The sequence below is a fragment of the Falco peregrinus genome, chromosome 4 (genome assembly GCF_023634155.1).
Source record: "Falco peregrinus isolate bFalPer1 chromosome 4, bFalPer1.pri, whole genome shotgun sequence".
In the NCBI taxonomy this organism is placed as follows: domain Eukaryota; kingdom Metazoa; phylum Chordata; class Aves; order Falconiformes; family Falconidae; genus Falco; species Falco peregrinus.
This window is the reverse complement of record NC_073724.1, coordinates 58,977,654-59,001,424: the sequence shown is the minus strand read 5'-3', so window position 1 is coordinate 59,001,424 and position 23,771 is coordinate 58,977,654. Positions and strand designations below refer to the sequence as shown.

The following is a 23,771-nucleotide window of genomic DNA, read 5'->3' as shown; positions in this document are numbered from 1 at the left end:
AGTGACTCCCTGCCCTTATCTTTAAAAGAAACTACAGTGCTCTATGGTTTGTGTTAGACACGCAAGGATCTGAAGATGGCAAACCAAGGGGAGAATAAATACGTACACAGACAGGGAAAAGTTCTGCAGACATCACAGAGAAGATCTGAGCAATAGACCTGGCAAACAGCTAAACTGCAGGATTTTAAGGAGGATTTTGAACATCAGGTGTATTGCTGTATTTCACCGAATCACAGAATGGTTGAGGTTGGAAGGGACCTTTTGAGATCATCTAGCCCAGCCCCACTTCTCAAGCAGGGTTAGATAGAGCAGGTAATAGCTGGTTAGTCCAGGTTATTGTCCAGGTAATTTGGGGGTTACCAGTCTCCAGGCTGCAGTGACTCATTTTGCCATCCACATTATCACAGTCTGTATTGAGCACTGTAGTGCTCAATAACTGTATTGCTCAGAGTTTGTTTGCTTTCATATAACAAGTGTCCTTGGCCTCTTGACAAAAAAAGCAATAAAAAATATAAGCATTAGCTTACATAGGAGAGCTAGCACTGGTTCTTTTCAGAAGCTAGGTAAAACCTGTAAGTCCTCCCAGATGCAGAAGTTAAGAAAGTTAAAACTGAAACTTTTTTTCATGGAAAAAGGGGAAGAGGGAGGTCAAAAACTCAGAGGAGCCACATGAACATGGAGTACATTTGTTACTGCCTCTGTCAAAAGTACAGAAGGCTGACGCTCCCTGTGGCAGTTGAAGTCATTTCAGGTACCTGGAGGATCCAGGACCTCTAAATCTAGGATACAGACATTCCAGCATTAGTTAGTTTTTTGGAAATCAGAAGCTTCAAATTTATCTCCTGCTTCCTTTCATCCTTGCCTGTAGCAGACAAGGTAAAGCAGGTGAAGCATCCTAGCAGAGATTTGGGGTCACGGTTAGCGTGTGAACGGCACCATTCTGACCTTTAGAATTGGAATTCGAATTTCCTTGTCAATAAATGCAGCCTCTCCCATTAGGCTGAGGGAAGCATCCCTGCAAGTAGATTGCCATAAGTTCATGAAGACAGCACATCACTGCACAGCACTGATTTCTTCAACACAACTAACACCGCAAGCAGACCATGTTTTAGCCAAGGCGGCACTAGTTTAACATAGCTTGGACTCATTCCGCAATCAGAATCTGAAATGCTGAAGGTGCTCTCCTCAAGCTGAAGCCTGAAACCAGTTCCTGGTGATGGGACCCGGATAAGTAGTCATGACAAATTCTTTAGCAATCTCTCTGGTATTCCCATAGAACAGGAAGGCTGCTTCTGCTGTTTCTCCTTGTCTGGAAGGCTTCTCTTTTCATTTATATTACCTGCATTTACTAGCAGAGAACAACACTAATTTTCTCCAGGGCCTGTCAAACTAATGTCTTTCAGGTAAAAGCAACTTGCCATTACAGTTTATAGTATCTTTGCTCCCCCAGTATCTGCAGAAAGAAAAGGAGTAAAGGATCAAACAGATTGGTTTGTCTGATTTCATCCCAATCCTTTGCTGAAGCAGCTGCGTAGCCCACACTGCCTACAATAAATGGTTAAAAAATTACCAGTAGCTTTTGAAATCAACATTTGAAATGATAAATAGGCATTCTCCTTGAGCAGCTGTGGAACTGTCTGCTGCTGATGTTCTCCAGAACATCCTTTCCCATGAGTGATGAGATTTTGGAATCTGCAGAAGATGTGTGGGCACTCTTGGCCCCCGTTATTGCTATCTCAAACTAAATGTAATAGAGAAACTAGATCTTTCTTAATGGATCTGGAGAGCTATACCTTCCTGTTCAAGTTTATACTCCACTCTTGACCCTCTTCAGGACTGTTATCACAAGTTGCATTCAACAGAGAGAGTATATTTTTTCAGGTGTATGATTACAACTATTGCCTTCATGACTGAAAAGAAAATGTTTTTACTCTTTCCTGATTTCAAGGAAAAACCCCAAACTTGTGTGGGATCACAGAAATTCCCTAGATCATTCAGCTTCACCGACTACCATCAACTTACAAAAATCTTCTGTGAATCTGTGTATACGATAGACAGGTAACTTAATTGTATTATATAAAAGACAATTTCTTACAGCTTTTAGTATTTCTATTTACTACCTGAAGATGGCAAGGCTTCTCATAGATTACTTAGACTATTTGTTGTTTTTGGAGCCAAACCCAACACGAAGCCAGGCTCAGTTTAAAGACCATCGAAGTGATTGCATTAGAGTATTTGTGATGTTAACAAGCCACATCCACTGGAAGGCATAAGAGTTCATTCAGCTTCAGTATAAGCTGACTCAACAGCAGGCTTCAGCAGAGTCCTGGCTGCTGAAATGTCTAGAGCATCCGCATTGATACTAACAGCAAGATTAGCAAGTCATGTGGAGAAAACAACTGTGCAAACTCCATTCAGATGATCTCACAGCACCCTGCTGCTCTTGAGACCCATCTGTCCAGAGGCATTAGGAGAAAAAAAATGTGTCTTATTCCACATTAACAATGATTCTTCATATTGCTGCACACATCTGCCTTAAAGCCCCCCATCCTTCCTGGCGGTTCAGAGCCAATCATCTGGCCTTGCTGGGAACTCGGAGATCGTCCCAAACTGTAAATTCCCATGACCGGACTGGGAGGGTTTTTAAGGTCTGCACCAAGTCCCTTGTACATGTTTCTAGAGCGTGTATGCTGAGCTCTAGAGAGCATATTTCAGTATACAACTCACTAAAAAAGTCAGAGCCTCTGTAAGAGAATTAAATTATTTCTACAGTTTAAACATCCAGTAGTAACTTAGATTTGCATTATCAAGTCAGTTCTGATAGCTGTTCCCACCACAAAAATAATTATACTTTTGTTTAAACAGAAGAGGGGCACAGAATGGAAAAATTGGCATATGATAGACTGAACTCCTGCAGGGGTTTTAATTTTCACATACTCTTAAACTCATGGAGCCTAATGAGCTTAACATTTTGGCCAGTTGCACAATTTGGAAATTTCAACAGTGACTGGGTTTTGGACAGAAAAAAAATGTTCTCACAAATATGAAAAGTGAACAGATGTTACTATTGGTGCTTCCAACGCCTACTGACAGAAAACATCTGTGTTGAACTTCCTGAATTTTAGGATCTTGAGAACACTCCCACACACTACCAGAAGCCATTTGAAAGCAATTGGACTGACGGATTGGCTTTCGGGTCTATGACTGAATGTTCTAACATGAGCAGGTGCTGGTTGTTGTCTTGCCTTGAGGAGCAAAGCTAGCCAAGCAGCAACCTTACAACCACCGACCCACTGTTATGCAAGTTGTTAGCATTTTGTGTGAACTGTGATTTTTAAAAAGTCATGAAAAGCAGTTGATCTTAATAGCGTGATGATAACAAAATGAATGGAATGAATGGAAAGAATGAAAAAGAAATACATTTTGGTGTAGATACTAGCAGATTATGATTGCACTGCATTGTATGCTGCCCTGGAAAGTGTCTGGCTTATTTAATCCTGTCAAAACCCATGTTGATTGAATAGAATTTTCTTCTGTTCTGAAAACACACACACTAAAAACGTGCGAGGCATTCACTGTCCCTCAAAATGCTCAGTCAGATGTTTATTAGGTACCATGACCAAAGTCTGCCCTTTTACACTGGGCATGATACAGCAACTGTCACTGACTAACTGGGAGTTCCCTGCTTCCTCCTGCTCCACACCCATCATCTTGGTATTTGTCTGCTGTAAGAGCAAATTTGGCAAGATGATTTTCCTCTCTGTTGAATTTTTGGTCAGCTATCAAACTAATCTTCTCCAGTTAATTAAATAGCAATTAAAGTTTTGCTAGGATAAATCAATGTCATTTTAGTGGTCTGTAAAACATCATTAGTTCATGATCTCAACTTCAAGTTGATTCAAGGTATCATCTCAAAGTTATTTTAGTTAACTCTTTCTGAAAGTACGTAGTTGCAAGTCAGAGAGACAATATTGACATGTCAATATCAGTAGGTTTTTTCTGGTTTTATAGTTCTTTTAGGTCGGTTTAACCAACGTAAAGTGAGTTGCTCCATTAATCGCACATCCGCTCTCGCACTAACCCAAAGCATCTGTTGAGGCTGCACAGCGTCAGGCCAGCCCCAGCTCTGCAGGTTTCTGAGATAGGAAGCTTTCCCCCTGATCCCCTTACGTCCTACCAGAGCCCCATACCAGAATTTTAGCAGAGCCCAGTCTAAGCAGAGATTTTGTTATGCCCTAAATAAAGATGATAGAAACTGAGCAAGAAGCTATATAGAAGTCTTGAAGCTCTACAGAAGTCTTGGTATTTATGTGGCTCCTACCAGCCTAAACGAAACATGTATCTGAGTAACAAAAAATGGAAGCAAGGTTGGGGCCAGATGTTATACTTGGAATAAATGGATATGCTTTTGAGCACACAACATTATCATCTGATCATTTTCTTACACTGAAACATTTCTAACTCCCAAGAAAATCCTACTGGTTTGCACCACCAGTAGCAATGGTGCTGGCATATACTGACTGCCAAGTTTAGTATATTTATTGCATTTATATCCAGCACCTTTTTCATGCAGCATAATTCTCATGCTCACATTTATTGGAATCTTGATCCTAACTGCTAAATCCTAACTACAAAGACTTGATCTTTTGGGATATTGCCTTCTTGCACAGTTTAGAAAATGGAGATGTGGAGTTCCAACATTTGAGCTAGGGACCTAAACTCCTTTTGTAAGCAGGAATGGGCAGAAAAATGGGTACATTCAGGGTTCATTTGTTTGACCCTGTTCATTTGTTAATGCAGATTTGTTAATATCTGCATTAGGATGTATCACGCCATAAGGTATCACTCTCACCACTTAGGAGCTTTGCATGACTACATGGCATGTAGATAAATGTCTACATCTGTTCAATAAATACAACCCTTAAAATAAATTTCATGCCTTTCAAGTCATTACAAGTTCTACTACCTAATTCAGTAAAGCATGCTTACTAGATAGATATAGTTGCTAATATATGTCTTAACTCTAATCCCAAATTTCCCAATTTGTCTGTGCAGACATACTTCAGCAGAGATGCTGCTTTGAAGTTTCAGAGCTCTTCCCTTACTGAGCCTGCAAACAAAACCACCCTTCCCTCTGCCCACCACTTCCTTCCCACATCTTCTCCTCCTTCCTCATCTCCTTTCCTCTGCGCAATAACCTTTAAAGACTTAGTATGGAAATCCTTGTGAGGTTTTGTCTAGACTTGCCGTTTTGGATGTTTTTCTTTGAAAGACTGTTGCTGTGGTCCCAGTATCGTTCTTTCTACAGCAGCTCTGCAAAGCACAGAAAGCTTTTCTGACATAAATTCTTATGTATTTTGTGTTGTGAAGATACTTTTAACTGGTTCTTTTTAGTGCTTGACCTACATTCCAGCATGTATTTTCTTTTACACATGTTTTATCTTCTTGGGTGACATAGCAACTTTCTGGAAGATCACAAATTAGATCAAACTGTGGGAACAGAAAACAGTACAAAATTATTTCATTTACTGACTACAGAAAAGGACTGTGGCTTCTGGTAAAGAGAACCCTTTCATAGTTCTTTTTTTATGAAGATTTAATGTTTATTCCTTCCTTAATTAAAAAAAAATAAAAGTGTGCAATCTGAATCACTGCTTTGGAATTAATGTTAATGTCATTTGGTCACTGCTGTCCTGAGAGAAAATGCCGCATGTTCAGACAGTGTAGTTGAAAGAGCAGCAAATTGTTACCGTGCCACTAGGCTGAACTAGCCTCATTTTTTTAGTTATTTTTAACTTTAAGTGAATTCTATAATTTTTTGTTTACTTTTTGATATAAATAAAAAAAGGCTTTTAACAAATGAGAAGGAAAGGGGTTTTTTTTTTTCTGAGAAAACAAGCTGGAATGTGAAACTCAGCTAAATAGCCTTCTCTGAAGTAGCAAAAGATAAATTAAAAATAGAAATAACCATTAGCTATGTACTTTTTTTAAAAGCCTGATGACTCTTTCAGTGCTACTCTGTGTTTAAGAATTGAATACCATAGCTTAAGGCACTTGAGAAAGTTTTGCATCATTTGCTTATCAATATTCAATTTAGATCACAGAAGTCCATCCTTTCCTAGCACTGGTAACCATGTGGTGGCAGAAGCTAATGCCAGCCCTGCAGTAAAATACAGATTCAGAACATAAATTTGAGAAAGTGCAGGCCTGTGATACTACACGTAAATTTTGCAGTCCACTGGAGAAATAATAAGTCCTTCTCGTTCCTCTTGGAAGACCAAGTCCCTATACTACATGAATTAAAGAGTGAACAATGAAACACAGGCACTGCAGGAAGCCGTGCTGCTCAGTTGCATGATGAATTTCATTCCATTTCATCTGCACTTTCCCAGTTGTCTCACTGCCAGACGTTTTGCAGGAAGCCTTCTGCTTTTGTTGCCTTAGACCTTGCACAAAGGTGTTTTGACCCTACCTGATCTCCTTATCAGATTTCCTGAAGGTTATGACATATGCTGGAAACGTGCACCTGAGGTGGTGGGATCTGTGTGCAGCAGCAATGGCTGGTGCCACCTAGTGAGGAGCTTCTGAATGCTCACTGCAAATTGAGATTAATCATTTTTTAGAAAATAGTCATTATTACAGTACTGAAGACACAGAAATAAAGTAACTTGCAGAAGACACAGAAATAAAGTGACTTGCTAATACGTTTAACAACCAAGCCTTCAGAAACTGCAGGATATTTTCTCCCAGATAATCTTTATTTCCAGTGGCTAGCATTAGCTATGTTTTGCTCTATATATTTATATTTTCTACCATTCCACAGATTGTTTTCACCTGCTTTTCCCAGGTAGAATTACAAAAATGTTTAAAACTTGCTAAAAAAAAAGACCTCCTGAATTGCTGAGGCAGATGTATCTGTTCAAACTACATTATCAATGTACAGCAAAATGATGTATGGTATAGAAATGTACCAGTGTCTTCTGTGTCATAGTAGATGTGCTTATCGGTGACTGAAGATGTACCCAGTGAAGCTTTGAAAGTGAGGGATTTTAAGCTTGGTTTATTCCAGTAACCACTGAGAAGTGTGGGTAAACAAAAATTCCATCTTAGTAGGGCTGGCAGGAAAGGAAGACTACGCATGTATCCCTGCCATAGAAAGATTATGCAAAAATAATCAGTTAAGACCCACAGGATCTTAAACTTGTTTTGGAATTGGTTTTGTAAATAGTCAGAGGGTGTTGTGAGACAAGCTCACTGGAGATCTGTCCATGCTGGGCAGCCTGGGGCCACCAGAAGCAGTCGCTGACTTGAAATGAACTTGTTGAGCTATGGCAGCAGGATGCTCTGCCTCTCAGCTCAAAGCTGTGCAGCCCATACCTCAAGTATTTCTGGCACAGCCTACACTGCATGGAGCTGAAACTCCAAACCCTTCCCTTACATATTCCCCTCTAATATGTTCAATCTGTAAACTCCTGGATTTATGCTGCGGGAGAAATGCCAAGTGGTATGCACATCCCAGTCTCACTCTGCGCCACAGCAGAGTTCTTGAGGTTGTTCCTTGTAGTTTATATTTTTGGACAGTGGGGGAGCACGAAGGTCATACATTTTTTTAGTTGGGCTCAACAATTGCTTTTCTATACCTACCTCCAGAGAAGATGCCTGAGAGATTCACAAATTCCCTACATTTACACCCCCCATTCTCCATATTTTGCCAGCGTTACATTTTAAAACTTTTCTGTTTCTTTCCTGTGTGCCTGCAGGGGTGCTTTTTCCTGGGTTAGCACTTTTAATCAGCTCAGAAGTTGCTCATTTTCCTTATAACTAATTTTATTCCCTGGTATGTTGCTCTCTGCTCCACTTGCTGGTCTCCCTGTAGTGGTCCTGCATCAAGGTCTTTGCTGTCACATCCTTTCCCCATCTGTTCTTCCGGGGACCGTTCCAGGCTGAGCTCTCTTACAAAAAGTCCCAGATCCCACTTGTCTGTCACGGTCAGATCACCCTTCCCATAGGAAGTGAACTTGTCCTTTCACCAGTGACCTTTTTAAATGTCAGGGAATTAACCTCCCTTCGTCTTGTCCACTATTAAATAAATGATGACCTACAAGGATCGTTTTCGTGTGGGGAATACTGAATCATCACATTCCGTATACCAGAAGCAGTTGCAAAATGGAAGTCTGTAATGAAATGTGGAGAAATGGGCTCAATGACGGTGAAGCTCTGCAGTAGTTTTGATTCTGTCTCCTTGTATTGCGAATCAACAGTTTTCTCCTTTCTTTGTAGCTCTGTGCTGGTAGGTGGACTTCTCAGCAATTCATGATGATGTTCTTATATTTTAAAACCTTTGGAGCAGGTACTGTCATTTATTGTAACTATATTTGTATAGCATCTCAAACAATTGGTTGCTCTCAGAATTAGGTTACCCTCCTCTACCAGTTTTGTTTCCACACTGTAAATTTAGCAGTAAATTAGAAGGAAGAAAGTATTGCAACATGACATCTCTTTCATTTGACTGATCCTAAAAGAACTGAAAATTAAAGTTCAAGCTGCAGAACATGAACATTCAGTACAGATTTAAAAGTCTGTTCAGAATATTTTTAAGTCCACTGGGACTTAATTGCAAAATGTAGTTATTAAATTCAGTCACAGCCCCGACGGCACTTTCTTTCATGCACGTCACTGGACAAGCAACAATGTATATACAACATCGCAAATATTTTCTGGGAAGATTTTCTCCAGGCTTCCTCAATTTCTGACCTTTGCTTCTCTCTGTAAATAACTTTTGCACATGGCTGGGCCAGCCACATGAATTGTGTGAGACCTCTTCCAGTCAACTGAAGTCGCAGGAAGAGCAAAGCAGGGAACGCCTGTTTAGGACGTATGCTGCCGTTGGACGCCTTGTAATTTATCTGAACAGTTGTGGAAGTTTTGTATAAGAACAAAGAAAAAACTTCATGTTAGTCTCCAAAATACTCCATCAGCCCACTTTTTCCTTTTCTTTCTGCGTGCTCCCTTGGAGGTGCTGGCCGTAGCATGCCATGCACGCTTGGGTAAGCCTCTTAGGACTGGCCTGTAAATCCAGTGGTGGGTGACACCAAGTAATCATGCTATGTCCTGGATTCAGAAGAGTTCCAGTTCACCCCAGCAAAATGGGAAGCCTTCTGCCTGAGAGCACTGTGGGCCAGAGCACGTTTCTGCATTGCTTTATCATTTAAGAAAAGGGGGCACCAGAGAAAGTACTTGATGAATTGTCTAAAATACAACAGATAGGGATAGCATGTTTCACTAGGCTTGCCTTTTTGTTGTCGTTGGGTTTGGATTTTTTTACCTGGCAATTTATTCTGGACACCATTTTGCATCTTTAGAGAATTTTCTAGGCTTTCGCTTTCTGACCCTCCAGGAGCTCAAGCAGAGCAGTACCATGCATGGCATGTTTCACACAGGGGAATTCAGGACTCTGTTAATTGAGTCATGCTTTATTTGACTAAACCTTTCAAACTGATTGTCTTTGCTTAAATATCCTCGATGACCTTTGCAAAAGAGAGAACATTCTTAGGTCATTTGCTAATGAACAAGGGACATCTTCAACAAAAGATCTAACATAAAGAAAACAGAGTAAAAGCTGACAAGCCTGAGTTAACAAAGGTTAACAAAGTTAATTCAGTTAACAAGCTAAGGTACTAATTGGCTGAAGAATTACACAAACATTGTCATGATATGAAGTACTTCCCGAGCTCTGACTCTAGCTTCATGCTAAACTGGTCCTAGAAGGATCAATTCTGTTGTCCTTGTCGGAAATAATACTAAATAACCTCTATTTCTCAGCAAACAAATGGTCAGATATTTACCAGGAAAGCATGAGGAAGGGGCGCTGGCATTGCCCAGCTCTCTTCCTCATTTTCCATTCCTTGTTTACCTCTTCCTCCACACCTGACAGAAAAATGGGACTGGAAGTGGGAGAGTGGAGTTTGGTGTAGGAACTAGAGGTAACCATGTTCCCTGTAATGGCACCTTTGATGTCTTACAGCTCTGTGTGGCCCCTGCAGAAATCCAGGCACGGATTTAACAGTTCTGAACATAACCAGCATTTTATCAGAAGTTACAATTAAGTGTTTTACATGTGTTTTGCCTGCAGCCTGCTGCCCACAGGAGGGGTATAGATGGGCACTGAAGAGATGATTTGCATATCTCAGGTGGATGAGTAGCTTTTGGAATTTATTTGATTTCTTGTGGCTTTTCAGGTACTTCAGAAATGAAGCAGCATTTTCAGTGTACGGAATCCATGTTTGCCTTTCTTTGTGGAAGTAACGGAAACATTTGTATTCGGAATTTCTCAAAATTAAATTGAAACTGGATCCAACTCAAATCTCTACAGTTGAATTTGCATAATTTGTGTTCTTTGCAGGTGTATGAGATATGTTTTCATCCTTTTTAAAGGTTCCTTTCCAGATTTGTGTGTATGGGGAAGAACAAACTAACTTAAGTATTTAATTAAATTTTAAGGCTTTATAAGTTGGAAATATTTTAGATCGATATTTTCATAAGAATTGGTACTGCTTTACAAAAAACAATAAAGAGTACAAACTGCATTTTTTTTTAATGAATGAAATATCTATTATTTCCCTTAAAAGGCAGTTTCATGGTGTATGTTCCTTTGTACGCTTAATTTCTTTATACTTAAATTCTGAGGCATAGTAGGTAAGATAAATCAAGAAAAAGTGACATCAGAAAAGACTTCTTCCTGATCTTGGAGCTCACAGTGATGAATATTGGTTCAGATTTAAGTCATTATTCTAGCGCTTCTAATCAGCACCTTTCCTCTTTGAGTCAGGTAACTAAGAAAATAAGTTTACTGTGAATCTGCTTAGGCGAGGGTCTGCACCTCATAGCATAACTTTTAGAGATTCACTGATTTTTCAAAATATGAAACCTACGAATGTGGAGAAAGATGCCTTTGTAACAGCCAGCTGTGGCTGGCATAAGGAAATGAGCAGCTGCTTGTTAAGATGTGTATGCCTCCTGCCAGCACAAATTATATTTTATGTGCATTCATATAACCTTTGTTACTTCTCAGTTTGTTAACTTGAAAAGACCTGGCCTGCTAGCACCTAATAATCCACATGAATAGTCTTGGTTTAGAAGTAGGGATGCTATATAAAGTTGGGCTTAGTTGTAAGCAGAGGAGAGATTCTCTTCTCACACTGACAACTCAAATACTTAAATCCATGGTGCTCTTTGGCAACGCTACTAAACCACATTTCGTCAAATTAATAATAACAATATAGAAAGAGATCCATACTGTGAGAGTTCCATCCTGGTCACCTGTCCTGAGAAACAACCTGTAATTCATTTGTCATACTGGCCCATTCCTAGTCTTCTTCCAAGAAAAAAATTGCACTGTTTTGTACTCTGGCTATTTCAGCTGCTCAGTATGGATTCACTGGATATAATACAGTAAGACTTAAAACATAAAAACTACTCCAACTGCTGTGACAGCCATTTTCCGCAAAAGCAGTGTGGAAAATTGATTTTTTTTTAGAACTAGAAGTAAGCTGTGTTTCAGTCATGATGTTTGTTTTCAGGTTTGTCAAGACAACTGTAGCATAGATAAATGTTAATTATAGATAGATTGTTGACAATGAAGTTTTGAAAGTGTGTCACAAATGGGCCTATCCTTCAATGTGAGAATAAAATAAATTTTGCCTAATATCAATAAGGCATTGTTCAGTATCTTTACTACAACTCCCTGAATACAAAGAAATTAGGATATCTTCAGGTTCACTTCTTCAGCTCCCTGCGCTGCCCTCCTTTGCTCATCCCACCTCAATGGCATTAAATGAGGTTGTACTATTTTTCTTCTCAGACAGGGATCGCATTCATCTTCTAGCTCTTTCTTTGCAGGCGTAGGTGAGTCTGTAAGATTTTATACTAAACCAAGGTGTTAATTTTTTATCAGCTCATTTGTATAAATATCTGTTTGCTCATGTTTTGCTGTAATTCTTATTTCATGAGAAACCAATGCTGTTGCAGACTGGTCTGTGAAAAATCTTAATTGCAATTTTAAAATATTTTCATTAGGATCAGCTTAATTAGAACGTCTTGGTAAATGGTACTTTGCACCGCTGAAGGGTATTTCTCCAGAAAAGATTGTGGCAATTTGCTGTTAGTGTCATTAGTGCACTGAGTACTGTAGAGCATGCAAAACATATGTGCCTTTGGTGACACTACGTCTGGAATGGCTTTCAGATACTTTGGTTCACAGATCTCAGACATACTGTCACAGCCCATTACTTAAACCACCGTTGTGTCATTGCATTTTTTCCCCTGTTGAGCCTTGTGATGTTGGCAGTCAACAAGGGGATAATTTTTTAACAATGTTTGAAGTGGCCTGAAAGAGCCAAACCAGTGCTGAAAGGGAGAATGACAAGCGAGCCCTGCACTCAACTCTTCAACCTGTGTGGATGCATGTACACCAAATCATTTTTCAGACTACACTGCTAAATAGAGATATCAACCTCAAAGAGGCAGAAATTCCTGCCATTAAATATCAGACTCCATTTGTACGTAATACAGCCACTAAGCAGATTTCACAGTTAAACACATTTTACTTGCTTGGTGTGTAGTCGGTTGTGTTGTAGGTCAGTGAGGATCACTCTTGAGAAGCCTTATTCCAAAGAGAACACTTTTTCATAGAATAGCCATGAATATTCAGGTGGTGAATGTTGACTTGAGTGTTAATTTCCATGCATTGATTTTGTCACACACAATGTGGTCACTGTTGCTGGAGTTTCCCTGCGTGGTGTTGCCAGATGACATTCATCAAAGAGTCTGGGCTACTGGAACGGAAAGAGATTCTGTTTATTTTCTCTTTAAGAGATTGACTCCATTGCAGCAGTGATAACTAATCCATCTTCGTGCATCACAACTGTTCCTAAATAAATGCTTTTTTATTATTTTTATCAGGGCCAGCCAGGACTCCTTGGATCACAGGGGTTCACTGGACCACCGGGATTGATGGGGATCCCAGGAGTGCAGGGTCCCAAAGGTCACAAAGGTGAAAGAGGATATCCAGGAATAAGTGGACCCAAAGGAGAAATGGTAACTTTTGAATATCAGATGGTTTAGCTAATGAGCAAAATACTGGGCAGAACATTGTTTTAATTGTGCTGTTTCATTCTAGGGGCAAAGAGGAGTCACTGGATTCCCCGGGGCAGATGGCATTCCTGTAAGTAGCCAGTTACCTCATCTTTAAGAAATCACCAACTGCAAATATTGCAGTCTGGTTTAAAGCCTTTGTACTGTAATTAAAATCTCTGGGCTAAATTCTGCACCAGCCACACACTTAAGCTAAGGGCATTTGTTGAAGTGTGTGGAACTGCAGATACACAAGAGAGCAGAAACTGTGCTCCCTCTCATTCCTTCAAATAATTAAGGTCCATTTGCTTTGTCCTGTGAAGAAATCCCCTTGTAAAGGGGACAGGAAAGGACAGAATTTCCTGTGTCCCTGGAGGTTACCCAGCCAAGTATGCTCTTTTGTAGGAAAGAGCTGTGAGATAAGCCCTTCACATCTCTTAAGCTTGTGATGAAGGATACCAGTGGGTCGTTCCGTAATTATTTCAGAGTTGCAAAGCACGTAGAAAGACCAATAATTTTAAGACTACTAACCACTGTTATTTGCTTTATAGCTCATATGGCATGCTGAGATAGTCTTAAAAAACTGAACACTAAACAGGGTCAAACTTTGAACAAAGTGACCAGGTCCATGAAACTGAAACATTCAAAGAGGAAAACTGGGTAAAGTTCACAGCACAGTATTTTCCCAGCTTACACTTCTTTACATCTTGTGTCATAAAATAACAAAGAAATCTGAGTCACTGGAATCCCTGGACAGAGTTCCCAGGCTTGGGTTTCCTTTGTAGTGCTCCCTGACACCGGGGCCCCACTCTGCAGCCCACGCATCCACATCCACTCTGCTTTCACCCTTTTTTGTTTCCAGAAGAGTTCCCTATCGAGTTTCAGGGCTTTCTCTCTAACAATCTTCCCCCTCTCCCTCTTTCTCACTCTTAAAGGAAAAGGAAAAGACCCTCTTTCCCATTCCTATTAACCCTTCTGAAGCCAAGGACCTTGTTCATCTCACCACGTCATACTGTTTGTTCTGAGGACTCTAACATCCGAGGAAGGAGAGTAAATCGCTGCCCTGTGAAGCTCAGCGTTGCTATAGCTGGACTGCTTCTCTCATCTGAGGAAGTTTTCTTTTTTAGCCCTGCCTTCCCAAACTCGCCACATTGCACTGTGAGGGATAAATACCTTCAGACAGTACTTGAACCTGCATGCTCATTGTGTCCTGTCCTCAAGGTCCCTTGCCTTTCCCACTCGCTTACATTCTCCAACCAGTTTTCTGAGGCCGCGGCTTAGCGCTGACCATCGGAAGGCAAGTAGATAGGCGCGTGTGCAGACTGTAATGGCACAGTGCTAGGATGTGGGCTGAAAGCCAAGAGAGGATGGTGGCAAGCCTGGATCTCTTCTGGGGTGTCTAATACTAGTACCTGGTGGAGCTACATAGGGAACCGAACAGTTTTCTTTTTCTCCTAAGCAAGAGAGCAGAAGCAAAGAGAAAACTCTTGCTCTAGACAGAGGAGAAGGGAGAAATGTTTTATGTTAGTTTCTGGTTTTTCTGACTGAGTCCCCGGGAAGAAAGAGCTGCTCAAAGGCAGATTTGCTTCTCATCAGCCTCAGTGCAAACCAAAAGCATCAGCAATTAAGGTGAATGTAGGTACAGCAATGGAAATCCAGTTTGAGATGGGAGGCTCTGTCTGGAGGTTCTGCAGTGCCCTGGCTCCCTTGCTTTGAGCCATGCTGTTTTCTTCCGTACTTACAGCCTCATCACGACACTCAACCTAGTTCCTAAAGCATCTCTGACTTTTTTCCCAGCTTGGAAGCTGTTCAAAGCCAGTGAGGAACCTTTATTCCCACTCTTCCAGTGTGAAGCACTGAAATGCTTAACAATCCCAGTTCTTGGTGGCTCCCTGCACAGCAGCATCATCTGGCTTAGTTCTCTGCTTAACAGAGCCTGCATTGAAGATAGCTTTCTTACCCTTTCTGAAAGGTCCTTCACTACTCATTTTTTCATGCTGTCTGGGGCATCTGGTTCAAGCTGCAGCTATATTAAAAAAAGGCACTGTCTGTTTCTGTCTTTGAAAATCATAGTTTCCCATGGATCCAAGCCTTGGGCTTAATGTGAGAATGTCTAAATACTGTGTGACTACAGGAAAAGGAAAACTAGAAACAGATGGATAGATAAACACTTTTTTTTTTTTCTTCAACAGGGTCATCCAGGGCAGCCAGGATCAAGGGGGAAACCGGGTCATGACGGCTGTAATGGGACAGTAGGTGATCCTGGTGACCCAGGAATTCCCGGAGTCTCTGGTTTCCCTGGTACCATTGTAAGTAGCTGGCAGCAAGTACCTGAAGCTAAGATCATTGCTGAACTGAGTTTCATTCACATGTGTGTTGGAAGAGAATGGGCCGTCTCTTAATGGAGCTCCCTTTTGGCCCAGCAGAGCATCTGTGCAGACTTATCATGGACGCACTGCACTCTGCTTGCTTATTAAACTGCAGCTGGGGCTGCGAGCTCTGACCAGAGCTGTACATGCCACATAGATCTTGCAGAGAGATTACTTCAGGAAAACCAGTATAGTTTTATCCAGTAGTGATAAAATAATATTAAACTCACAATTTCTGATGAAAGTAACCTTCTCCTTCCCTGCCCCATGGCCAAAGTATTGGCTTTCCACGGCGCAATACGTAAGATGATGCTGAGGTGAGCAATGGGTCTCCATGATTTCCCACGGCACGTCAGCCCTGGAGAGCTGCAGCTGCAGCTCTGGCTAGGAGGTGCTACCCAGTAATACCGCTCCCATGTAATGGGGGGTTCTTCCCCCGGAATCCAAAATTCATTCTGCTATGTACTGTGAGGGTTTACACTTTGTTTTTAAACCATTAATTTTCAAAGCTAGGCATAGTGTCAGCCCCTAAACAGCAGTATGAAAACCCCAACCAATACTTCTCATTACTCTTAGCCGTGTATGTATTAGCATATATGATATCAAAGCTTACTTTACTATTTTTTGGTCACCTCCAGGGAGTCCAAGGGCCAAAGGGACAGAAGGGGGAGCCCTATATACTGCCACCGGACATCATAAGCCGATACAGGGTACGTCTCTTAACTCCTGTGAGTTATTCATGCTCAGTACAGTTTTACAAGCAGATGACGGAGAGTTAATTTTTCTTACACTTTGATGGGCACCTTCCAAGAGGCCCACTTCGATTCTGTCTATAGACTTTGCAAGGCAGTTTCTGATTTCTCTGGTTACAGCAAAGACTATCTGATATCCAGGGGGGAATAAATCTCCACACAGTTATTTGCAAGGAATTCCAGTCTATAGGTGGATTGCAGAGGCACTGGACCTGTTGTAGTTCAAGTATTACTCTCTTATTCGATGACTACCTTTGTATCATGCACAACAAAATCATTCCTTTGCCATAGTTTTGTCCATTGAATGATTCTGTTTACTATTAGCATCCTTTATGTATAATTCTCATGCAGGAGTTTGGTTGACTTTGGATAAAATATGCATCAATATATTGTTTAGTTATTTAGTAAACGCCAAGTATTCCTATGGGTGCTTTTACTGTAATCTTTAAAACTTGTTTTGTAATTACTTGTAGCTTTTTCTTGTATATGTAGTCTTGTATAATTTGAAGGTATCAGATGAAGATAAGGGGTTACATATGCTGTTGGAGTATAAACTGTGAGAAAATTATGTACAATGCTTCATCTGAGCTGTACTCAGCACAGAAGGAACTGCTGACATTGTTTATGTATATTTTGTGCCAGTGACGAGCACCAAAATAGGTTTTTCTGTTGGCATATTTGTAAGTTGCCTTTTCCTTTCAGAAACTTTAAATCTGCACTTGTTAGTAATTAGGAATAATTTAGGGATGATTAAGTAATGATTAAGAATTGCTCAAGTATATTGTGGCCAAGGATGGATACTGACACCTCTATTCATTTCAGAAAGTACTTGGTTCCACAAATTATTCTGTTAAAGAAATGCAAATTAACTAGATAGATAGGATGCTATTCAAAATGATTGAAGGTGTCTGGACTGAGTACCACATTATTTATGGGTATTGGAAGGTCTTTGCGCTAGAACATTTTTGGATCCAATTTCCAAAAACATTTCAACATGTACTGCAGTTAAAATATGTGGTCACTGAAAACAGTATGTTCCAAATGCTTTTAGTGACTCAGAAGAGAATCAAAATCATTTGGTAATTCCCATGCAACTCATGAAAAATAAGCTTGTACATTTCAGCTAAGGTTATAGCCCTAATTAATCCACTGGTTAGATACAAGTTTTCAAAAAAGAATTAAACATGGTCTGTTGTCCATTGTAACTTGGATCCCTAACTTCCCTGGCCAACTTTGTACCCTCCCACTGTACTGCATGCAACTACACTAGACATAGAAAGTACAAAATCCATGGTGGTCCACATTTGGTTATCTCAACACCTCTATTGAATGCATCTGTATGTAAGGGTTTCTGTAGCACTGTATGCTATGATTTATTTTTGGAATGAGAAAAAAAATAGTGAGAGAAAGACTTTATTCAGTTATGTATATAGTATTTATTGGATTTTTTACTTCTTTGGTTTTTAGGGGGAACCTGGTGATCGAGGGTTCAATGGTTTTCCAGTAAGTAGTATTACAGTGAATGTGATAAAATATCCATAGTAACTGATACCAGAACAACATTAATTGATGGTTGGATTTTTATTTTTTTTTTAAAGGGACCTCCAGGTACGCTGGGTATTCAAGGTCCTGCTGGTCCAAGAGGAGAGCGAGGAAGACCAGTAAGTATATTTAAAATACGTTCTGTAGAAAATTAACCTAACAGAAGAATTATCTTAGCAGGTTCCATTATGTTGGATTGCAACCTATCAAATGCATAGAAAAAACAGGTTAGAAATAGCACGTAGGTGTCCTTGGATGCAAAACCTTCTAAAAAGCACTGTGAGACACTGATTCTACAGGGATGACTGTTGCAAAGAGAGATAGTTTCTTTCACCCTGTGTTGCCAGAGGCTTTTGATTTATAATGTATTTCATTAACCTCCTCAAGAGAGTCTTGTTTGTAAAGATTATTCAGTGCTATCCACTCTACAACCCCCTACACTGAGTTATCAAAGATATCAGGACCTAATTATGTTATCTTTTCAGCTTATAAAGGATGTGTATATTAGCTTTCCGCACTTCCCACAGGAGATTGAATAGATAACATTCTTCATTAGTATTTAGAATACAACTTTATTTTTAAACCATTTTTCAGTAATTTTTTTCCAAAATCAACATTTACAGCATTGATATTGACAACTCTTGCTGAATAGTTCTTTGGGAAGATTGTGTTCTCTCCAGATACCATTTTCTACGTTTCTTATTACCATGGTTATAGTTCTATGGGTTAAAAAGCAGATATTCAAATTCAACATATTTCATTGTCTTTAGGCATGTTTTATTTGCCTGTAAGACAAATATGTAGCATCTGCTTTTTTGTTTGTTTTGTCAAGATTCACTTCAGACCTGCTCTGCATCACTGATTTGAGGGGAAAAAAAAATAATTCAGGGCTTCTTATATGCAGCCTCCACAGCTGCTTTGAGGGACACCCACCTCCAAAAACAAAATGAAAGCATTTCTAGTACTAAATCCACAGATTTTCCAAAGTCTGTTTTCTGTAGTGGCCTGTTTTATCATCTGGAGTAAGCTGCACCTTATCTTTTGCCTCTGGTCCTTCTGAAGTCCTTTACTTACTGTTCCTCTAGAGTGAATCCACAAAGTTCATAAGCTTCACGCAGGAGCCCAGCCTGCAGTGACTTATATTACCAGTACTCTGTCTTGGATATTAGGAGTGCTATGAACCATACGTTTTCTGAACCCCACGATTACATCCCTCTGGTTTCCATCTTGGCAACATCTCTTTTGAACAGTCTTCCAGAGTAGATGGATCCCCACCATCTCCAGCTCTTAACAAAATACTATATTTACTGTCTCTAAAGCTGTGACTCACCTGTGAGAGGGACCAGGGAGCATTTCCCAGGTCGGAGTTTACATTATTCCTCTTCTCTAAGTTCTAGATACTGCATGAAGGCAAGCACAGGTCCCCCAAGTCCCTGCAGGGCCTCCAGGCAGTGGGATGCCCTGCACAGTGCATCTGCCCAGTAGATTAGGCAATGGCTCACAGACTACTTGACTAACGAAAACTGATTCAAAAGTAATTTTTTCAAAACAAGTCTGTTGTTCCTGCACACAAGGGTACGTAGCAAGGCAGAGATGCCTAACAATTTCAGGTCTCACCAGAACGTTACTATCTTTTCCTAGCAGGTTAGGCTTGTTTTTGCATAACCCAGTTGCATCCCCTTCAGTGCTCAGTAGGTGGACAGTTCCATCTGCAACGCTCTCTCTTTTCTATCCCTCTTGTTCACCATCTTCTTCTCTGAACAGCTCATGCTTCTTACTCACCCCACCTTTCCCACATTTGACAGAGTTTTTAAATGTAGAGCCCTTTGGGGCCTGTTAACTGCCATAGCTGACTGAAGCAAGGCAGGTTGTCTCTACAGTTCATGGCTTTCCTAGTGCTATTCTTGTAAGATTCAGGTAGCTTTTTTTCTTGTTATAGTTTCATTTCCCACTATCTTCCTTTGATCTCGTTCTGTACAATACCAAACAGGTAATCTGAGATGCATGTGGTAGTTCAACTCCCTTTACAGACAGATGCAGTACCGAAACACCAGTCCTGTGTAGCTTAGAGATGTGCTTAGCTTTAGGTTTGAGCTTAAAATGTTACTCAGGATCCAAAAGTACAAGTTCTTATTACTTGAAATAAAAACAGGATTACACTAGGTCTAAGCTGGAAGACTGTTATTCTGTCAGGAAAGATTACTGTGTGACTGAGGAGGGTGTTTTTCAAAACAGTAAGCACAGCTAATACAGTGAGGATAGCACATCGAATGCTGAGGAATACACAACCTTCTAAATATCTACTTGTATTTCAGACATAAAGTAACTGACCTCCTGCATGCATTGATTAGAAAGCAATGAGTAACTTGCTCTCCCCTGTTGTGTTTCCCCAGGGACCACCAGGGCCCCCAGGACCACTAGGACCACAAGTAAGTCTATGTGTCAGAGTTGTTTATGTCGATTTTGTGTCGCTGAGGTTTATCCAAGACCCACTTGAAGGCAGTAAAATAAAGAACTACAGGCTGCACCAAAGGCTGTGTAGCACAAGACCTTCTCTTTTGGCTGCATACCACAAGAAGTTAGTCTTACACTGGGATCACCTATCCTGAAAAGATTAAACCAGTCCTAGAACCAGATTTAATTTGCTACTGTAGTCACAGTAGTTTCCTATGAACAGAGAATCCTTGCAGTCTTTACAAGGTACAATTATGTCTCTAGCGGAAAAAGTACATGAGTTCATTGTTCCAGCCCACTTAGGTATTTTTATTTAACATCCAGTGCTATTAAAAACCTTGCAAAAGAAATGCTTGATCTTTTTAAAGTGTTACTCAGTGAATGACTCAAAGTCTGTTGTAACAAGCACTGGTAGCACGAGATTTTAGTTAAAGTTGTCTTTCTGAGTGTTTAGATCTATAAAAGTACTTTTAAATCTATAAAAATACTTAGACGTAAACCTAGACTACTATTTGATTGCAGTCCTTCCGTGGTGTCCTACAGCCTTGTAAGCCTCAAAAGGCCTTTAAGCATGTTTAAATTTGAATTTTAAATTAGAGAACTGAGTCATACACTTAGTAAATCTTGACCTACTGTTTTTGCAGGGCAACAGGGGCCTTGGTTTCTTTGGAGAAAAAGGCGAACAGGTAAATGAAAACTAATGAATTAATATCACTACTAAAGGACAGGTTGATGTTATTTGCTATTTATAAAGGAACCTGTTTTATACACTGTCTCAATTTGCAATTGTATTATGTAATTATAAGAGAAAAACAAACAAGTATAGCTTTGAAAGTAATTATAATCTCCCTAAGGAATGTCATAGCTGAACTAAGTTGTACATGTCTGGGTCTAGCTGTTGCACTCATTTACACCAACACAGAGGTAACACTTCTGATACTTGTAGAGCCAGATCACTTTATATAAAGCAATAATCTTTACCATCATGCTGGAAACATAGGGCAAGAGGAAGTATTGCTATATGTTAACCCCAGCACAAAATAAATTTATCTTGCCATCAATTTATTCAGAAATTTAGAACCATACTCCTACCAGGGGCAAATCTACCTTGCTCCTTTTGTTGCAGTTCCTTAGACCCTGTGCTGATCAACAGCTTGACAAAGTATTATAACTGTTGGTAAACGTACCCTTATGCTTTTCCTGCAGGGCCCCCCAGGTCCTCCAGGTCCACCTGGCCTTCCTACAAGAGAACTGATGGGTGTCCCCTCTGACAAACACAAGGTAACTACAGTGTATTTTGCCAAATACACAAGGAACTAAGAGCTCTGCAGTACCAAAACTAAAATATTGTACAAATGTGATGTGCTTTTACCTATAGTACTTAGAAGGCTTTAATATAGCAAAATAGAAATCTGCTGCTTTCCCATAGCTTGTATCATGAAGTACTTACTGAGAATATGATGGCTAAAATCATTCAGAAAGCACTTCTCACAGATTCGAGGTGCCTTAGGCAGACTTGTTCTTTTTGTTTAAGTATGCAACTACTGGCCATCACTCACATCATCTCATTTTACAAGCAGAAATACCTGATGAGAAATCGTACAATATCTTATTTTTCATAATAGTGAGTGACATTTTCTTCCTGTAAAAGAATCATATCTTTAGGGAAGCTATCTGAATTACTGTGTTTGTTTATATAACTTATCTATGTAGTGCAGATATCTGTATATTTACAATTAAGCCTTGTTCATACATACTGAAGAAATCTTCAACAGCAAGATGCAGTTTATTCTCATCTGTTGCTTCTTGCTGGGAGCAGAGGTACTCATACCCCATACGTGTATATTCTGTATTAGACACCAACCTCCAAGCCAGTAGTTTTTCATCACACATTTGGAGTTAGAAAGTTCATGTGGCTCATGTAATTTCTGCATTAAAATAAGTAAATTAGTATGATACTGAAAGATCTACAAATGCGTTTGACAGTCTGCAGTCTGCATTAAGTAACATGCATGTTGGGATTTCCGTGACTGAGCAGAGATGTCCACATGTGAGCTACTTACATGGGGAGAATGCGCATTTGTTTGTGGTCATTACTCAGACACTCACCACCCGGACATCTCATGAAGAAGCCTAGAAACAACCTGAACTGTTTACATTCCTAGAAACCTTTTCAGAAAAAAATATAAAATATTTTTTAAAAAAGGACCTTTAAAACCTTTTTATGAAAACATGTGTTTCATTTGACAAGTGTATGAACAAAGAACAGCACAAGAGTAGTGTTTTTTCTCTTGATAAACATTTGTTATTTTGTTTTGTACAAAAATTATTGAAATGTAAATGGGTATGCCTAACATATCTGAATACTTTATTGATAGGGTGAAAGAGGAGAACCTGGACAAAAAGGGGAAGCTGGAATTCCAGTAAGTCAAGTGGAGAAGAACAAAGACAAATAATAATACTGGAGTTAATACTGGTACATTCGTCATTGAAATGATGCAATATAGATAAGGAGCAACGTAATCAGAGACAGCAGTTTGATGCTTTAGAAAAACTGAACAACATGACATGTAATAACTCCACAGTGCAATCAATCATTCTCTTACTGATTTACCAAAATAAGATTTTCCCTCACACATGTTTTAATTTTAGCTTTAACTATTAATAAATCTTTTTACTGCTGCTGGGCTGCTGATCTATGTTTTAAAAAATCCACTAAATTTCATTGAATAAGTATATATGGAAAATTTCTCAATTCTTTTCAGTCTACTGTCTAGCACATACAGACCTTTGGTCTCATTGGTCATTAAATGTGTTGAGTAAGTAGACAGTAATCCCATGTGTTGCTGTATCATTTAGAGCTGTCAACCAGGCTTGACTGAATGTAGTTTAGTTAACTCGCAGGCAACCTCTAGTCTAAATAGCTTTGCTATTGAGTGGTTCCTTTTTACTTCCCAGAGTGGTTTAAAATACAGTCTTTACCAATTAGAGATGCCTCACTGAGCATTTTGCAGAGCTTTATTTTCTCAGATGGTCTGGTCAGCTTCTCCACAAGGTTATGGGAGAAGGTCACAGTGCGAGCCCTAATAACCCTCTGTGTGAAGTTGCTAACCAGTTCTTCAGCTGTTGGTCAGATTTTACACATGTAAAATTTTGTTGTCTACATGCAGAAAACCAGAGATTTTATGCTGAGATAGCAAAAGGGGATATGTGTTTCTCCCGGGTTGTTTTTTGGGGTTGTTTGTGGGGTTTTTTTGATAGTAGGATGGATAGCAGCATGCCTGTGTTTGCCAAGTAGCTCTCTGAAGCTATGGTTTGGGTGTAAGCTGAGTTGCTGAATTGGTTGTATAGCTGAACAATTGCTTTGACTGTTCTTCAGAGTTGCAGCCACAGAAGAAATAAAGCAGGAGGAGATGATAGGAGGGAAACCCTGTCCTCTCCCTAATGGCCTGCTTCTGCTATTGTAATGAAGCAAGCATGTTACACTTAAAATTAAGGACAACAGTTCTTTCACATGCAGCTA

General features: G+C 39.9%; 1 protein-coding gene across 2 annotated transcripts in view; it reads left to right on the top strand.

Moving 5' to 3' along the window:
* Window positions 1–23,771, top strand: part of COL4A2 (collagen type IV alpha 2 chain) — a 149,638-nt gene that overhangs the window by 83,267 nt on the left and 42,600 nt on the right. For both annotated transcript variants that reach the window (XM_055801374.1, XM_055801373.1), the window contains 10 exons: window positions 12,961–13,095; window positions 13,178–13,222; window positions 15,324–15,440; window positions 16,139–16,210; window positions 17,720–17,755; window positions 17,851–17,913; window positions 20,188–20,223; window positions 20,893–20,934; window positions 21,455–21,529; window positions 22,627–22,671. In XM_055801374.1, coding sequence (XP_055657349.1) covers window positions 12,961–13,095; window positions 13,178–13,222; window positions 15,324–15,440; window positions 16,139–16,210; window positions 17,720–17,755; window positions 17,851–17,913; window positions 20,188–20,223; window positions 20,893–20,934; window positions 21,455–21,529; window positions 22,627–22,671 — 666 coding nt within the window. The remainder of the gene's footprint in view (window positions 1–12,960; window positions 13,096–13,177; window positions 13,223–15,323; window positions 15,441–16,138; window positions 16,211–17,719; window positions 17,756–17,850; window positions 17,914–20,187; window positions 20,224–20,892; window positions 20,935–21,454; window positions 21,530–22,626; window positions 22,672–23,771) is intronic.